The sequence below is a fragment of the Sycon ciliatum genome, chromosome 4 (genome assembly GCF_964019385.1).
Source record: "Sycon ciliatum chromosome 4, ocSycCili1.1, whole genome shotgun sequence".
In the NCBI taxonomy this organism is placed as follows: Eukaryota; Metazoa; Porifera; class Calcarea; order Leucosolenida; family Sycettidae; genus Sycon; species Sycon ciliatum.
This window is the reverse complement of record NC_088646.1, coordinates 21,593,678-21,612,635: the sequence shown is the minus strand read 5'-3', so window position 1 is coordinate 21,612,635 and position 18,958 is coordinate 21,593,678. Positions and strand designations below refer to the sequence as shown.

General features: G+C 47.0%; 1 protein-coding gene and 2 long non-coding RNA genes across 5 annotated transcripts; 1 reads left to right on the top strand and 2 right to left on the bottom strand.

Annotated features, from left to right (window-relative positions):
* Positions 1-168: 168 nt before the first annotated feature.
* LOC135815007 (L-proline trans-4-hydroxylase-like) lies at positions 169-9,731 on the top strand. Of its 2 annotated transcripts, XR_010553247.1 has the most exons (8): positions 169-541; positions 2,423-2,504; positions 4,389-4,581; positions 5,032-5,214; positions 5,930-6,025; positions 6,479-6,664; positions 8,823-9,073; positions 9,104-9,731. XR_010553247.1 is itself a non-coding variant. In XM_065328221.1 (7 exons), exons 1-7 carry the CDS (start codon positions 433-435, stop codon positions 8,922-8,924), a joined length of 951 nt encoding a protein of 316 aa, XP_065184293.1. In that variant the 5' UTR covers positions 169-432; the 3' UTR covers positions 8,925-9,731. The 2 variants fall into 2 exon arrangements, 1 of the variants encoding a protein (XP_065184293.1); XM_065328221.1 differs by having other exon boundaries at positions 8,823-9,731.
* An 832-nt stretch (positions 9,732-10,563) lies between these two features.
* Positions 10,564-12,172, bottom strand: LOC135815009 (uncharacterized). Of its 2 annotated transcripts, none has more exons than XR_010553249.1 (2): positions 11,340-12,172; positions 10,564-11,167 (listed from the first exon to the last, which is right to left on the bottom strand). It is a non-coding gene; the product is annotated as an uncharacterized LOC135815009 (long non-coding RNA). The 2 variants fall into 2 exon arrangements; XR_010553250.1 differs by having other exon boundaries at positions 11,970-12,172.
* Positions 12,173-12,180: 8 nt separating this feature from the next.
* LOC135815008 (uncharacterized) lies at positions 12,181-15,631 on the bottom strand. The gene is made up of 3 exons (XR_010553248.1): positions 15,379-15,631; positions 13,801-13,998; positions 12,181-12,311 (listed from the first exon to the last, which is right to left on the bottom strand). It is a non-coding gene; the product is annotated as an uncharacterized LOC135815008 (long non-coding RNA).
* Positions 15,632-18,958: the final 3,327 nt, after the last annotated feature.

The window sequence follows — 18,958 nt, the reverse complement described above, 5'->3', positions numbered from 1 at the left end:
ACAAATGGACGTGATTTTAGTGTTTGTGGTGGTCTGTGGTGGCATCCGCAAGCAAGTCCAGCTGACCAGGACGCCTTGGCGGCGCAAGCTTTCACTACGAAAATCAGCTTTTTGGCTTTTTGTTGTCACACACGAAATTCGAACGTTTGTACTTTGTAGTGTTGCATGTTCGTGCATTCTCAGTGATGGCACGCGCACCTGACACAGACAGTCCCAGGACTGTCGTTTGGGCTGTGTGCCGTCGCTTCCATAGCTCTTGTTCTATGTCGGGAGACCAGACCAGGACTCTGCAGGAGCCACGCGCTCACCAGGTCACGTTCTGACAGCAGTACAGAGACTCCGGACACCTTCACTCGGTGATGAAAATCAGACTTCTATCGACCATTCTCTGACCAACATTCTCCTGTCGCTACCATCAAGAATCTAGCGACTATGTTACGACATTACGTCAGCCAGGCCCGGCGTCTGGCAAGCTCAGGTGTGGGCGTACAATGGCGGTGCTTGTCGGCCAACCCTTCCTCCCCGCTCCCTGCAGGGACAGGTTAGTCCGGCGGTGTACAAAAATTAGAAAATTTAATATTGTGCACGCCAAGCAAAACGATTCTTGCAACGATGGGCTAAAAAAGACGAAACAGTTCTGTCCGCAGATTGAGTAAAATTACTGTTGAACGGCTAATTTTAGCGGGTAAATTTTTAGCATTGTCTATCTGGACCTATTCACGATGAAATATTTTAGCGATCCGAGTTTCAGAGTTTAAAAAAAAGAGGATGAGTACTGTACATGCAAAATTTTGATACACGATCACGCAGCAAAACTTTCGCAAAACACTCCTTTCGCTAAAATTGCTAAAATATCACCAGTGCAAAAATTACCCGTTTTACTGTACGATACTGCAACATCGGCAGTGTCATGTGAACATAGCTAAGTATATGGCTACGTTTCATAGCCCATCACAGTATGATTCAGTTACTCCATCTCCGGACAGCTAGCTACTTCGACCGCTTGTTACGGGTCTCATCAGTGGAGCTCAGAGTGATTGGCCGAACCGATCGCAATGATTTGAGGTGCAGTGAACAATAACGCATGTCTAAAGCTGCTCAAAGCATCAAAAGCATAAACAGCGAGCTTTGCATGAGGTCTGCCGGATAACTTTGACACTAACCAGAAAGAGTGCTCAACTAAGCCGAGGCAATGGGGTTGACTTTTGAAGCCGCTAAACTGCCTGGCAATCGTTCTGAGTCTGCCTACTGTATTTCTCTTCTTCATAGTACGAGACCATGAGTCTAAACGAAGATAATGCTCATTTATTTAAAAAAAAAACCCTGGAAGTCCCGGTGTGATGAGCACGGTCATACCCGGATACTGTACTCGCGCGATTAGTGCCCCTGGGGCACTATTTTTCAATGTCCATCACAGATGGGGCAATATTCAAGAGAGGGCACTATTGTTTCATTGCTGGTACATTTGCGTCATCCAGCATAAAACAAAGAAAAACAGAGCCTAAAGTGTACTGCAAACGCTCACGACTCCACAGAAACGGGAACAAGACCTGCGATTTTGTTCCTGAAAACACCAGTGCAAAGCAATGGCCAAGAACATTAGCAAAAGAACACCAAACTTGCACATGGGCTTGGTTACAAGACCGGGGGGGGGGGGGGGGGGGCACTATTCAAGAGAGGGCTTTATTTTTCACTGGCTCTTGGAGACTAGGGCACTATTCGAGATAGGGCACTATTCAAGAAAGGGCTCTAATCGCGCGAGTACGGTATGTGTCGTGTATAAAGATAAAATACATGACGGGCTGCCAAAGGAATTTCAGTATTTCTGCATGTTCATGCATGCGTGTCGATGTCTGTGTCTGTCTGCCTGTATGTCTGTTCTGAGCTGGCTCGATCTCTAATATGGTGTGATTAATTTTCTGGACGGCAGATAGCACCATGTGTGATGCATGTGTGATGCATGTGTGATGCATGTGAGGGACTCCGTGAAAGTGGCTTGATACAACCGTGGTATGACTACCTAGCCAAGATGACTGGTACACCTGAACCAGGTCAGGGAGTAGTACAATATCTAGTACTACTCCCTGACCTGAACTGCACTTTTAAAAGTCTTGTGGACACTATGTGATCAGCTGATCACAGTCATATCGTGTGACGTAATCCAGCACATGCAATACTGTAAAACATGTAATTTCCGGTGTAACTTTAATTTCGGTGATTTCGGTAGAGAAACCAGGCATTTAAATTTAAACTACACCTAAAAGGCACTAGAGTATGCACCGTGTGTGAAGGGAACGCTGGTCACCTAATTCTACATTACGCCTGAAACCTGGCAGGTCTCTGGCGACGAAATTTTAATGCACCTAAAATTACATGTTTACCGTATATCATGTCCCACTTTCACCCCATGTATTGTGTTTAGATTATCTCTATGATGGTGGTCGACTCGATGTGACTGGTGCAATGAAGTCGGCTTTTGAAGAGAATGGCTTTGTCGTCTTCAGGTGAGAAGACATCAGAATGTTCTGTAATGGGGCTTGAAAGTGTGTAGCAAGTTGTATTAAGCCCTTTTAAGAATAATACCCTTTTTAGGCATAATTACCCCTTTCCCTTTTAAGGCATAGATACCCTTTTCCCTTTTAGGCATAACACCCTTTTCCCTTTTAAGGCATAGATACTCTTTTCCCTTTTTAGGCATAACACCCTTTTCCCTTTTAGGTGTAAATACTCTCTTCCCTTTAAGGCATAAATACCCTCTTCCTTTTAAAGGCATAAGACCATGTGCTTTGGCACAAGAGCACATGGAGCTATGTACTATGATTGTACTCTTGCTTGACAGGATAAGTTTATGTTTGTATACGCTTGGTATGGTGATCCTGTAAGCTTTTATGTTGTAGATTATAGTATTACAGTCCGTATCGCCTATAAGGTTGGCGGCTATAGTAATATACCGGATATAGTGATCAATTTCTCAAATTCATTTTCATTTGCCATAACTAAGTATACACAGTTATCGCATATAGTAATAATCGTCTATAGTAATATATCGCTTATAGTGATCAAATTCATATTTCAAAAGACGTTTATTACACTATTTTCGCATCGGTTATAGTGATTGATGTAAAATCAAGCGATGTCAGAGGAGAACAGGGTGTTACTTCTTCGTGAAGAACTTGTCCAGTGAGTGTTGTTTGGTGAGTTTTGCTTGTACAAGTTGCCAAAATATGCCTCCATCATGAGGAAATCCTGATTTTGTTTGTCAGGAGCTACGTGTACATGACATTGTACATGTACATGTATGTAGTGCGTATGTGCACGGCGCGCTGAGTCGTTTGACACCCCACTCGCATACATTGCATGCAGTATCGGTCATAGTAATATATCGCTTATAGTGATAAAATGCTCAAAATCAAACACCAACGCTATAGGCGATACTGACTGTACCATAAATATTGTACACATCTTCTACATGTATATGGAGCTTTAGACACCCCCTCCCAGACTCCAGCACCCCAAGATTCTTTAAAACTACTATAATTATACTATAATCTAGATGCTCTGGTTGGCTGGTTGAAGACCCCCCAGAGTCTTCAATCAGCCTGATAACCACGAGATTGGTCTAAGCATTTTCATTCGGGTTCTGACTCAGATTCAGTTCACTTCCAGTTTTGGTTTCGCATTCTGATTCTGAAAGCTAATTCATTCGGATGCCGTTTCGGGCTCCCTTGCAAGTGTTCTATGAGTCCAGTGTCTGATGAGTCCAGTGCCAGTCAGAGGCCTTACTAATACAGTAGATTAGGCCTACAACAAGTGCTCCGTCACAACCAGCCCAGCCTGATTCATGGCGACGCTGACTTTTGGACCCGCTTGGATCCCGTTACCCCCAGGGATTCATAACTTCATACACATTGGAGTGGTTTCCTTATCGGTAGGTAGACACATGCACCAGTAGTGCCTGAACTGGGCCCTCCCGGCTGGAGACCCATTGCATGCTGGTGCAGGAGAAAGTCATGCCAGCATGAGGAAGGAGAAGCCTACCCACAGGATACTGTGCTTTGCTGTGGTTAGAGTGGATCCGATTCGACCCAGAAGTCGTTATATATTGGCTTCTGACGTCATCACTGTCAAGCCCTATAACTACCATGGTAACTATGTGTGCATAGACTGCAGCTGCTGGTTACCATGGTTAAGCGTGCGCATATCTCCATTCTCCACTGAATAACAACGATCACGGTACGGTGCTGCTCAATGAGATCCGATCAAAGTTCAAACGAATCAATGCCACTGTGCTGAGGAAATGTGCTTCACACCATGCTATACCTATCTGCCCTTGCCACAGTCTCTGTCTATACCAATGCATGTTAGCTGTGTGTCTGGTTGTATTGCAGGAATTTGCTAAGCACAGGCGAGTTGGCCAGGGTGCGCCTCGGCCTGGAGGACAATGGCGCCATCATGCAGGAGTCCATAGCTGTCGCAGACGGTACTGGCCGACAATCGCGTATGTGTCTGTGGAATCAGCCTGGTACGGACGTGACTGGTATGGTTGGCCGGGCAGAGAAAGTGGCAGGAACGATGGAGCAGGTATGTATTACCTTAACCAAGCACTAGTGCCATGACTGGCAGTTCAGCTCTATTTCAGCTCATAGTTACACTGATGAGGCATCCTTGGCCAAAAACAGCAGTCTGCTACAGCGTTGAATATTGTAATTTATAGTGCACCTTAGTCATATAACTTTTCGTTATTTGTCAAGGTGTATATGCCGTGTGTGTGTCCATGTGTGGATGTGTGTGGGTGTGGGGGGGGGGGGCATACATACATGTAGTGTATGTAGTTCTCCACCGTTGCTGCCGATCATGTGAAGACTGAGTACAGCCGTGAAGTCATCTCTCCTAAGCACATGTACCAGTAGGTGACTTGGGATATCCGCTTGTTCACACCCGCCGGATCCTGCATGCAGTACATGATCGTGTTAAGCCTATGAGGCTATGGTTGTGTTTTGATTGGCGAACTACTCTGCCTGATCCCTGCAGCTGTTAGGTGGTGAGGTCTACCATTACCACACTAAGCTGATGATGAAAGAAGCATACACGGGCGGTGCGTTTGTATGGCACCAAGACTATGGTTACTGGTATATGAACGGCTGCCTGTACCCACACATGGCTACAGCATTCATTGCCGTTGACATGTGCAAGAAGGAGAATGGCTGCATGCAGGTAAGGCAGGCGAAGAGAAGCACGGTGTGCACTCCTTGCACAATGGTTAGCTTTGATGCTCTGCGGGGCTTCCCGTTTTGCTTTGGAACTTAGAACCCAGCCATATTCGTAAAAGGACGCAGTGGTTCTGTTCGCCTGCGACTGAGTAGAAGCGTTGAGCTCCTGCAACAAGTCCAGAGGCCTGTGGGTTTTGGGGAAGTAAACAGAAGAGTAGTTACGGAACGTCAGGTGTGTGTCTGAAGGCCACTGTTAGGGATATGACCAGTAGGGACTGTACTATGTATGCGTCACTGTTGGTATATACTTTTGGATGGAGTCGGTCACGGTAGGCTCCAATAATACAATGCCGTGGTGCCGTCCACCCATGGGCCTCGGTACTCAGCCCTGGACGAGTATGTTAGATGGATATTCACAGTTGGGGAAGTGCGCTGGTTGGCATCTTTGCTCATTGCAACAACAGTATGTAAGTAACAGTATGTAACAGTATGTGTATCCCTGGCACCCGGGCATTTCTGCACATTTGGACGCCAGCAGTATTGCCCTACTGTGCAGGGCGTGTAGCAGGCATCATGCAGATAGGTGGGAATGCACCGGCTCTGTGCTGCGGCCCTAACAGGGCACATTGGCTTGCTCGGTGCTATGGTTTTCTGATATTCATTCTCATATGAAACCTGCATGCTACGTTGTGTGCTAATAATTGCCTGGCTGATTTCAGGTAATCCCTGGCTCCAACCTGCTGGGACGCATCGAGCACCTGAGAGTTGCGGGACAAACAGGAGCGGACGCTGAGCGCATAGAACTGATCAAGAAAGTAAGTTCAGAGAGAGGCCCACCACTGGGTCCTCCGTTTAGAATACATCATGATCTTCTGCATTACACTATTAGTTGAGCCCTTCCATGCACAAACAAACTAACTTTCAGTGCATCCCATATTTCGAGGAAAGCCAGTTTTTGTAGCACATTTAAGTATCGTGTTTGCAGTGATCATCACATTGTGTCAGTCACTACTGACAGACACAGTAGCTAGTAGGGACTTGAGCGGAAATATTTTACACGCCTACCCATTAGATGTGCAAGTACTTGTTGTTCTCAGTGTTATGAACGGCCACTTTTGAGAATGGGATATCACTTCCTCCTCCTTTGCCAGTTACCATGGAATTGAAATGTCACACAGAAAGCACACAGAAAGTATGTCTTTTGCCTTGCGTTGGGAGAATTAGACCGTGAGTTTTTTCTCCCTCTGTTCGGACTCCCCCAATTGCAGAGATTGGACGAGGTGTATGTGGAAATGGAGCCGGGCGATGCACTGTTCTTCCACAGCTTACTGCTGCACAAAAGCAATGAGAATAGCAGTCCTAACCGACGCTGGGCGTTCCTCTGTGCGTACAACCGAGCTTCTAACGACCCACTCCTTCCCCATCACCACCCGCAGTACACACCCCTGGAGAAGGTGAGCCAAGTCATGCTTTTCTTGAATTCTGTCTGGTGAAATAGGTAATTATGAGCATGTAGCAATGTTGCCCCAATGAATTTGATATGGAGAGAAGGAATGCAGGGGAGGGGGGGGGGGGAGAAGGAGAAGGAGAGGAGTTATTGCATTTTACAAGTCTGGTGTGGGCATATACTACATGTAGTAGCTAAAGAGCCTGTAATAGCTGTATGCTGTAAATCAACAATTGTTGGCTCTTTTCGGCCTAAGCCTTTTTGAGGCCTAAATTTTGTTGCGGCTGAAGCTACACAGTAGACAGGCAGAGGTTGAAATCTGTTTGGGCCGGAGGCTGCTGATTTAGGCCTCTGAGGCTGATTTAGGCCTCTGAGGCTGAGATTAGACACCCTGGAAATTGGTAGACTTACTGTAGCTAATGAGACCGAGACACTGACAGAGGAAAAGGCAGATAGTCAAAGAGAAAGAGAGAGAGACCGAGGCATTGAGAGGCACTGAGAGCCAGCGAAACGGAGAAATCAAGGAGCGGTAGGGGTGTTAAACTGACGAAATGAACAAGTGCGACTGTGCTACATATCGGGGCTGCAGCTTGCCATCATTCTTGTGCACAGTGTCATATCTGAGGTCACCGATCTGTGCAGGACGGGTGTGTGGGATAAAGTACTCCTTCCCTGGCTATGGGAAGGTGAAATAGAATAAAAACGGTTCAGTGAAAATGAAATAGAATAAAAAACAGTTCAGTGCAAAGAACCAAGGGGATGTACACACTGTTACTATGGGCAACACTGTACTACAGTATAGCAGGCTACAGTATACTCGTACTACACCAGCAAGACTGAGGCCACAAGCAACAGTATGACACTGTACTTACGGGTTAGTGTACGGTGTGCTACCTTCATCCTGCCCGTAACATGCCCTACAAGAAGAGCATAACGCAACAGTGGGTGTATATGTGTGGCCACAGTGCTCCGCGAACATTTGCCATCGTAAACTCGCTGGTTGTGAGAGATCGCAAAAAAAATAGTGACGTAAACATTAGGTCGACAGTATTTCTTGCATTGGGTCTCCCCACGTACTACAGTTAACCTAGGCGATTCTCGCTCCACATATACTGGCATACACAGAGACATAGACAGCAATAGCGACAACACACAAAGTGAAGGGTAGTTGGCCGCAGCCAGATGTGAACCGGATAACGAGTGAGGTATGGAAGCAAGCAAGGACTGAGAACAGAGTGTCTCAGATAGAATAGGCGTGCCAGTGGATAGCAGAAATAGGCCATGATGCAGAACCACTTGGGACCGTCAGATTAATTTTCCTGGACCGAGCCAGCCGGGAAAAACCCTCACGCCGACGGACGCATTTGTGAGGGAAAAAAACGGGTGTATATCCCCAATGGCGATTAGTCATCATGTAGGCATGGCAAGCACATCACGGCAAACAGTGATAAAAAGCATTGATAATATGCACAGAAATAAAGGGTGGGAGGGCAATGACACTGGTGAGACTCAGGAAAAGAAGCGACAACAAAGAACACACCAGATGCCATATATATTTGCAACTGAAAATATTTCGCGAGAAATCATTTCTCGCCTATCTCGCTGCGCTCGGCCGGCGAGAAATACAACGATCCAACCCAAAATGGATATTTGGCACACTGTGGACAGCCCTTGACGCAATGCAAGTGGTACGAATGCTGCTAAACATACTACACCTGTAAAAAATAGAGTGATGAATTGCCAATTGGAGCGGGTCCAGGGCCCCAGCATTGTATTTGGGGTCAGATTTCACCAACTTGCGGCCCCGAAGTAGTTTGTGTGTGGTATGTGAGTGCTGAAAAATTGGGCAATTTCTGCTGGGCTTGTAGAGCGTACCTGGCAGGGCAAAGGTTCCTGCTTCGAGTGCTCATGGTGCCAGTCAAGAATCAGGGCAAAGGTTCCTGCTTCGAGTGCTGATGGTGCCAGTCAAGAATCAGAGTGAGAGCAGTGCATCACAGTGTTAACTAGAAAGAAACAGACTGGTGGACGTGTTTATAGAAATGCAAGCAAACTGTCGCAAAAGTTTGCGAATACGCACACGCACAGATGGGTTGGGGAGTTAGTGATAAAATAATTTGAGTGAAAATTGTATCTACAATCAATTGGTTTTGTGCTTTCTGGTGTAGGTTGCAAATGGTGCCATTATGGAATGTGAGAACTTCAGCGATTTGTCGGGAAAAGACTTCCTCCAGCCTGGTACCGACAAGACCTCTGAAGGAAAGCGGTAGTCACTAATTTTATTTGCAACCATCCCAATTTCCCTCCGTACTAGATTTTACTTTTAAAATGCACACTTACTGTCACAAATGATCGGGTCACGGGTTTCATCCAGGTGGGTTTCATCCAGGTGGGTTTCATCCAGGTGGGTTTCATCCAGGTGGGTTTCATCCAGGTGGGCTTCATCCAGGTGGGTCTCACAGAAGTTTTCTACCATTTTTTCTCATTTTTGCTTATTGCGAAGATATGTAGATTTCCTGTGTAAAGTGGCTTATTTAATTTACTTTATCCAAAAATGTTTAAGTAGAGGAGCAATGAGCAACGCTGTTTATTTTCTTGAGAGGCTCAAGTTTTGAGCGAAGTTGGGTGGTCTGTTGATTTGCGTCGTCAAGTTGTAGTGAGGCCGATGTGTCCATTGTCTTACTAGTCTCGTCATCATCCAGTAATGAGCACATTCTTTGTTGCTGTGGGACATACATGTAGCTCATGCTCATTTTCGTTACGCTTTCCTTCCCCATTTCAGAACTTACTTAACCGGAGCCTTCCAAGTTGGAAGGTTGTTGGTTAGGTGTCAGGTCGTTGAATGTCTCAATATCCCTGTCAGTTTTGTGCCTTGTTGTCGCACTATCTGACTGCGTTACCTTGGTGGACTGTTAGTCATAACTCGTAATGTATTGGCCGTTTCTTCTTTCTTAATTTAGTACTATTGACCAACATCCTAGTCATGACTTATACAAGTAGTCGTTTAGGAGTTCGGGTTTTTTCTCCTGCTCTCTTGCCGATCAACGTCATTGTGAAGATCATCTTTTTATGAGTGAGAGGATTATTGTGTGGAGAGTGAGACAGGGAATGGGTCCGTGGCTAAGACAAACGTTTCAAATCTTAACAAAGAGGTGGAGCAAGAGCTACCCAAGGCGATTTGGGCGCGCATGCGCAGCAGTTGAGTGCACGTGTAAAGCCAGCTCAATCGCAGCTAGCATGAGAGAGAGAGCAGCGCATCGGTCTTATCGCTAACTAGGGTTAGCCCAAAAGCTAGCCCAACATTTATACAGAGGTAACATTGTTTGACTCAATACGCATGCAGGTGATACCACTAGTGGGCCGTAGTGGCACTACAATGTAAACGGTGCAAAATTGATGCAACTGGGGATATGTACTTCGTACAACCACGAAAAATTGTAAGGCAAGTGTTCATGCCTGTCATAGAAGAATTTCAGCCCGGAGTACTTGTTGTCATGGTCATAAATAATACAGGACTTGAGTTGGCTCTGGACATAAACACACTTGTGGTGAATACGATCATTATTGCGAGAAAAATATTCAGCCATTGTATGTTAACACCTGATGCCGCACTACAAGCAATATTTCATGTACATGTATGTGAGACTCAATTGCATCCACAAGGCCGTAGATGCATGTAAGCACACAATGCTGTACAGTATAAGTAGTAGTCGATATGTGGTGCCTTCCTGCTGCACATGAACATACTGCATGCGGCAAGTTGGCAACGACGCATGACCTATCCGCAACGCACAGTGTGAGCTTAGAAAGGAATATTGTACACATAGTGCTATTTGTGTTCCGATATCGTTTAGCCGGTATACATGTACTAGTATCCTTATACCTGGTCACTCGATAGGCGATGCCGACTGTACTAATCTTATCCATATTGCCCGATAGCACACTGTGTCAGATCACTATGCAACAAAAGAGCTTTGGAGCGAAAATACATTGAAGCAAAGTAGGTGTCAACGATACAGCACTCGTCACAATGAGGGGAGTTACGAGGATGGTTGGGCCGTGACACATAGATGATGATTGTTAATGATTCATTCATGGTGGAAAATTACCACCAATGGCGATGATATTGCTTTCACAACAATGACATCAGTAGGAGCAGTGACAGCCTTACTGCTCCAAGTAGGATTTAGAAGCGAGTGGAGGGAGAGCAGACTGGTCTAATAGCAGACCGGGTCTAAGCAAGGATGTGATCGGCATCAGAGGTGAGCTTGCACATCAGAAAACAGATGATGATCATCAACTGAATGTTTCAGTCATTTATTAGGGATAAAATGATGATATCGGTTCGAGATGTTGCCATTGAAGGCGACCCTTGGCGCGATTTCACGCAGGTGATGCAGATGATCCAAGTCGGACGCATTCGAGAGGCTACGTTGTCCACAGGACCAGCCTGAGTGATGTCGGCACGAGGAACAGTTGGCAGTGTTGTGCGAGGGCCATACCGCCATCCACCCTTGGCAATACATGTATTGAGAGGAATAATGCGCATGACGTGAACACTCCTACAGTAGTGACTTGTCCAGAAACAGTGAATGTGCAACGTACACAATCGCAATCGTGACCATATTTTATAGGAAAGACAAAGGGCCAAGAAACTACAAGTTAGGCCTACACAGTCCACTTACGCCATCAGTTACTGGCCAATCCGCTCATGCGATGACATAATCACATTGCATGACACTGACCAACGCAACGGTGCTGACGTTCTCTACCACTAACTGGCAATCAGCTCCAGCACATCTCCGTCGCACACTCCAACAGCCTTCCAACTTGGAAAGCCTTCTAAGTAATAGTTCTATAATAATTATATGCGTTGGCAAAACAATCCGGCCAATGCTATGCTGCTAGCTACCGTATAGCCGCATGCACTGCCACTGAGTGCTAGTACCGGTACTACACGTACTACTAGCCAACAGTGCACGGCACATGCTGTCGGGCCAGCTCTCTGCACTGCAGTACGTGTACACTGTACTGACATACTGACATTGGGACAGCGCAGTGCTCGACTAGACTGCATCATGCAGGCAGAGTGCAGCGCGCAGTGCTCGACTAGACTGCATCATGCAGGCAGAGTGCAGCGCGCAGTGCTCGACTAGACTGCATCATGCAGGCAGAGTGCAGCGCGCACTGTTTAGTTCAATGCTGTGCTAGATAATACCGTTACCGTTTTACGTGGCATGTGGCCCCTAATTTCCCAATAGCTTGCATCCTAACAGACATTTAGAAACGAAACGCAGGTCAACGTAAAGCCTCACCTACTGGATATGGGTGATACCCATTTCCTGTGGCGTCCGCGTTGACAAGCATCTCAGCATTGACCGTCAGAAGACCGAGAGGGCAATGGCATTGCCCCAAAATACGACACTGGCGTCGGATTGACCATACCCTTGTTGCCCGGAATCGGCGTCGCAGTACCTTGGGAAGGTGCGGCCGAGTTCTTGACTGGCGGTATGGAGGTGGCAGAAGGTGGCTGGGTTATCGGACCAGCGTTATTCACGATCCCGCTATTGGACCTTTGAAGCGAAGTGTCTATCTTCATATTGGATGGATTAAACAGTGCCTGAACAGAGACGTTGGCTATGTGTATGTGTGTGTCACTGTGTGTGTGTGTGCATGTGCGTGTGTGTGCATGTGCGTTTATGTGTATGCGGGCACATATGTGTGTGAGAGAGAGAAGCAGACAGACAGATAGCATATGGTGGGAGGGATCAAGGTCTGGCCTCAGAGTTAAATGCTGACGGTGTAGAATAGCAACAGTGCTAAATCGGGCAGGGTGGTTAATGGCCCACACTGGAGCCGAGTAGGAGCGCCAGTGGTTGAGGGCTAGCACAGGAGTAGCAGCTCCAGCCTAGGAAGATCAGCTTCTGGATGAAAATCTCCCTGACACAGTAGGTACCAGGCTTCACTAGCAGATTGCCGGCAGGGGCGCACGGCGAGCACCCGTACATCCCTCAAGCCACCAGAGCCGCAGTACTTGGGCGCGATCCAGGTGCTTACCCGCCAACAATGCTGAGAAGGCACTGGAGCCATACAGGAACTTATGATCGAGCATGACCACAGGCTTGAAATATAGGGTCCGGCTTTGAATACTGAGACAGCGGCGTCCCCTCCACAGAACACCACTCAGCCCCATCATTGCATTATTTTCGCTTTTTCATAATTTTTACAATTGTGTTGGAGCACACAGCACTCGATGCAACATTTACCAGTGACTAAATAACTTTGTGTCTCCGACCACAACTGCAGCGTTCCCGTGAGCCTGTTGGATTTCCGTGAGCCTGTTGAGATTATCTTCATCTCGTCACATGTGAGCCTGTGTGTTTCATCCGTATCGTGGCACAATTACACAGACACGGTTTCCTACTCAGGCCGGTTCCGTTGCTCGAAGGGTTGGCGGTAAGAATTGCTACGCCGTCTGTGGCTGCATGAGAACTTGGCGAGTCGTCGTCTTTCTCCATAAATCCTGATCGTCACGCGAACAACAGCCACTATTGCCTAAAAACTACGACACAGCAGTATCAAGCTCGCCCCAGCAGAAGGACACGAATGACGAGCGCTAAGACGGAGAAAGAGAGACTGCCGGGGTTAGCGAGAGCTGACTAGTGCAGGTTCGCCGTCATCTCCTGAGGTGGTGGGCCAAGCAGCGAAGGGAAACGAAGGAAGATAGAAGGCATACGGAGGCACCCAAACCTATTGCCTGTCACATTGCCATTTAGCGTGACAGCTGTCAGCTAAAAGCTTTAAAAATTTGACAATCTGCTAAAAAAACTCTCGATCAGAACTCTGCGCACTCTCAAATGGAGCGCACAGTAAAAAAAAACTCGGCGACAAAGAACGCTTCGTATCGACGCCCTTGACTGAATTCGGCACGTCCAACAAACGGAATAGTGTTCTCCGATATATTCTCTACGTGCTGGGTATGGTCGCGTTTACTTGGAAGCTCAGTGCATCGCCACTTTCGATTTTGGCCGATGGACTAACGGAAAATTTTTACTGTACAGTCCTGTAATTGAAATTCTTGGTGACCAATGCATAATGCGACACTGATGGCTGAAACTGTAGCGAACTACCTTAGTTAGAGCTTACCAAAGAAGTAGCAAGTCTACAGTCCAGAGCAGAGCCTGTGACCTTCTGCAGTTCAGGTTCAGTCCAATGACTATGTAGTCGACCTCGGGTGCGTCAAGCAGACATGCTGCTGCTGCACTGGTGCCCACGGAGTAGACGCGGAACTGCAGCATGGGTCCTTCGATGTTGTACTCTGAAACATGATGATACTGCCGAGTGCTGTGGAAAACAACAATGATATGTATCTATTATGCTGACCTTTCATACAAACTTCCAGTCAACTTGCCCATCATGCTGGCGGCTTATACTGGGCATATAAACCTCATACAAACCCCATACAAACCCCATATAGACCACCACCATAGAAACAGGAAGAAGTTGACTGTCAGTTTGTCTGAAGGTCAGCATAAGTATAATACATCCCACTAGTACGCCTGTACGTGAAATATAAACCATCATACAAACCTCGGCTTCGCCTCGGTTTGTATCAGGGAGTAGTACAATACCGGTGTTATACTACTCCCTGGTTTGTATGTCGGTTTATATTTCACGTACAAGCGTGCTGTTGGGTTGTATTATAATACATATTGACTGAGTACGAGGTCAATACATGTATAGGAAATAAAAGCCGAGTAAAAGACCAAGGCGAAGCCGAGGTCTTTTACGAGGTCTTTTATTTCCTATACTGACCAAGTACGAAGTCAATATTAGATTTATCACGACTAGCCAAAGCCTGTGTTCAATCGCTAAAAAGGAGTCAAATATAAGCGGTCAATATAGCCTGTCGGAGTCGTGGTGACGCCTGGTACCGTTCAGGTTTCAACAGGTCACATTACAGGACTGCACTTTGCGTGCATTCATCGAGCACTACACCTGTAGCCATGCATGACTGCCTCAAGCTCCATACATGTGCATGACTCATACCATAATACGATAAGGTCAAGTGTCTGACCGCCAACACGTACTCATTAGACTACGTCACGCATTCACCATTGACAGTGTTGCTTGTACTCCCTATACACATCGACGCTTGCTTATACATGTAGCTGTGTATTCTTTGTTCTACAGTCAGTTCTAGCTAGGTTCTTGATAGATTTTGCTAGGGCATTGTTAGAGTGCATCCAAGATAATCCAAGATGGAGTTGGTGTTTTGAGAGTGAGAACTCGAACCAGTAAAGTTTGTCTCCATTGTTGAACGTGGGTTCGGAAAGTATCCGCAGTCGGTATTACAGTTACGGTACTGATGCAACCTGGTTCCGGGGAATACGGAACATAGCCCTAAGGAGTGAAATATGCAGGAATATTTGACTGCTTAGGTATGGCGAAAATCTATGGGAGTCAGTACTAAGGGAGTGATAAACTGTGCGACAGTACTCGTTCTCCAAGATTTCCTTTGCCTCCTGGTTGAGGAGAGGAGCAACAAGCAAACAGAACACACAGGCACTGCAGTACTGGCAGTGAACCGTCATCATGCTAGCTCTAGCACCACATGCACATCTGCTTCGCTGGGCCAGTCCACCTCTTCGACTTGGCGGGACGGAAATGTCAGAAATACATACACACTACCGCACCAGCGTGCTAAGGTCCGAACGCCCTTACCTTCGTGTCCAAGAAATGCATATCAGCAAGAGTACTCTCGATATCAGAGAGGGTGGGCGAACAATGTTGTGGAGAAGAGGAGAGAGGCCAGCGGAATGACGAAACAAGCACAGAAAGTCAATGCCATCGTTTTATCAAAACGGCCCCTGCTCAAATGCTTGATACCGCAAAGCGGAGCAAGTCTCACTGAACTACTCTCTAAAAAAAACAGTGCATCGAATGGAGAAATGCCGCATTCCCGTCGAACTGCTGGCTTCTGCCACTAACTAATTACTTGACCTTGACCCGCTACTGTACTCCGTTTTCGGCGCAAATTCACTCAGTGCCATATCGACCTGTGCAAAGTCAAAGCCGGACGTGTGAAATACTATAGTAGCACCTATGGAGCGGGCATTTCTTCAGCTATTACCATGATTACACAGCTGCACAAGTAACTAATTACTTTTTGTAGTCTACAGTGTAGACTACAAAAAGTAATTAGTTACTTGTGCAGCTGTGCGCAGGTAGTTGGCAAAGTCGGACGTGTGAAATAGCACCCGTGGTCCGCGTGGAGCAGGCATTTCTTGTGCAGGTCGTTGGCCGGCCAGGCTCATCGCCCATCGCCGATGGCATCGGCTTTGCACCGATGTTCACATTCACAAAAGTAAAGAAAGTGAGTCAACCAGGAAAGGGAGTCGTTCAAAGATGAGCTTATACCGTTGAAATTACAAACACAAGCACAGCTCCAAAAAGCACGGGCTGCAGCGCAGGAGGTAGAGGTAGCTTGAAAAAAATGAATACGGTAAATTGGTTTACATTGGTATTCCACAAAACATCAGTACATCAAGAAGAGTTCATCAACTCTTGGTATTTTTTAAAAGTGCATTATATTTTATAAGCTTCAGTTAGTCACTCACCTCTTCCCAGGACACATGGGAGCAGGGCGAGGAGCACAAGCAGCTTCATGTTGATGGTAGTAGTTAGCTGTCCATCGAGACCAGTTTGCGCAAGACGATAATATCCACTGACTACTGTACAGATATCCGAGACACCACCCGAGATCAGGACTTCATTGGAAGAGTTGCGGAAGTATCGTCAGCGCGGCGTCTCGGGTATCGGTTGAGTGAGCGGCTACTGGCGACATGGTTTCGGATCATCCACCGCACTTCTGTTCCTGGTACCATGGTTGTCTTGATGGATGTCTTGATGGTTGTGACTTGTCTTGATGGTTGTCTTGATGGCATTATACATCGTAATAATCATGTGCTTGGCCGCCGAATTGGTCACGGGTTTGCCTGTACTCCGCCTGATGAGAAGGCAATGAAAGCACTACTGACTGTAGTGGAAGAGCTTTGAGGTATGCAAGTGTTGATTGTGAGTAGCCAGTGTACTGAAGTATAATAATCTTTATTTCAGGATTACCCAAAGGCTAACGCCTATCTGGGGGATCTCCTGAAACCTGTTCTTTTCTTGAGTTTTATTGCACAACACTCAGTGACTGAGTCATCTCCAAACAAAGACTGTAAAAGACTTTTTTAAGTGCCTCGAACGAAAGAGGTAGCGTAGTTGCCAAAATGGCCCTGCCGCTTGGGAATATTGGACACTATGATTGTTAGATTGGACCTTGTGCTTATTCTCCCTCCCGATTGCAGAGACTGGATGAGGTGTAGGTGGAAATGGAGCCGGGCGATGCACTGTTCTTCCACAGCTTACTACTGCACAAAAGCAATGAGAATAGCAGGCCTATTACTAGTATTAGACCGACGCTGGGCGTTCCTCTGTGTGTACAACCGAGCATCTAACGACCCACTCCTTTCCAATCACCACCCGCAGTACACACCCCTGGAGAAAGTGAGTTTTAAAAGCATTGCGCATACCCGGGTATTCGTATTATTTTTTAAAGAGTACACATACATAACCCCTGGGGGTTATGTACTCTTTTTATTTTTTATTTTATTGGGAACACAGCCCTACAAAGAGACATGTGGAGACAAACACAAGACAAGACACAGGGGATGTAGGGACGACGTGCCGATGTACAGGGAGCAACTCGACCGACCAGGGGTCTCGGCGTTAGCGTTGCAACCTGGCATCGAAAAAAGGGGGGGTTGCATGGTCAGGTAGCAAAAATAATAATTTGGTGCGAGAAAGGGGCGCTAGTATTGCACCAAATAATATAAATACGTGTAATGACTAAACCAGAAGGGAAAATGAAGAAAGAGAACAATAATCATAACAGCAAGTACTAGTAGAGAGGTAAATACTAAATGGGTCTCAATATCATCGTGACAGGTACTGTGTGGACCACAGCCATCTCTTTCGGATTAGATCCTTACATACGTTGACCTTGAAGGTTTGGAGGCGTCTTGAATGAGGCTCGTGAAGCAGGAGGTCCGCAGGCAGGTTGTTCCAGGGTGTGATGGCGAAGAAGGGGAAGGATCGCAGGAGGTAGTCAGGGGCTGTGCGAGGGGGTGTCCACTTCAGCTGAAAGGCATGGCCATGGTGCGTCTGACGTTTTTGCCGTGTGCACATGCTAGCTACGGCAGGGGGCTTGGTTGGTAGCAGCATGGCCTTTACCTGGGGAGGCCCTGGAATGTAGTGCAGCTTGAACAAGTATGACAGGGCTGCCACCATCCGACGAAGCTGAAGACTTTGGAGGATGGTTCCAGGTCCCAGGAAATGCAGGGCACGTTGCGAGTGAGCCTTGTCCAGCTGGGCCATGTTAGTTGCGGCTGCGCTCGACCAGGCCAGTGGGGTATATTCAAGTAGGGGTCGCACCGGAATCCCTTGTAGACCGTCACTCGACCATGGTCGTCCAGGATGGGTGCTGCCTTTTGTAGGAAACCCAGCCTTTGGGAGGCGCGCAGTGCAACACTGCGAGTGTGCGTGTAGGAGAGAGTAGGGTCGAGCATGACTCCCAGCAGCTTCAGGGTATCTGTCTCCTGGAGTGCTTCACCTCCAAAGGTGACTGGTGGAGTGCAGGGGGGACGTGCTTGCGATGTAGAGTCATGCGCTGTGTCTTGGCTGGCTCAAAACAGATGCGCCACTTGCGGCCCCACTCCTCAAGACTGTTGAGGGACCCTTGGAGGGAGGCGGTGGACTGTTGGAGATCGTCTTGGCATTATACATTCCTTCTGCCGGGTTACAATTGGTTACTAACAGCTTTAGGTGTAAACAGTGTGATCAATGAAGGCTGGCACGGACTTGGTGCTGAGAACTGATCGAGTGAACAACACAATAGTTGTGGGCTGCTTCAACCTTTCTCATCTGTCCATGTATGCAGTATCATCTACATGATTGTAGTTCTTATGGCTGAATGACCCTGTGTGTGTGTGGGGGGGGGGGGGGGGTACATGATGAAATATTGTGTTATGCTGTACTCTTTGGACCAAGTAGTATCCTATCCACAATGGCTTTTGTGAAGTTTCCAGTACATTGGGTAGGTTCCAAATGCTGCCATCATGGAATGCGAAAACTTGTGACCTGTCCGCCAGAGATTTCATACAGCCAGGTGCAAACAAGACGTCTCAGGGAAAGCAAGAGTACATAACCCCCATGTACTCTTGGGAAAAGTGATAGCCACCAATTGTCTACAGTCATC

Bases quoted from the DNA above. Each gene is read 5' to 3' on its own strand.
- LOC135815007 (XM_065328221.1), top strand. From the start codon at position 433: ATGTTACGACATTACGTCAGCCAGGCCCGGCGTCTGGCAAGCTCAGGT. The intron at 2,505-4,388 runs GTGAGAAGACAT...GTTGTATTGCAG, and splicing joins AATGGCTTTGTCGTCTTCAG to GAATTTGCTAAGCACAGGCG. The intron at 5,215-5,929 runs GTAAGGCAGGCG...GGCTGATTTCAG, and splicing joins AGGAGAATGGCTGCATGCAG to GTAATCCCTGGCTCCAACCT.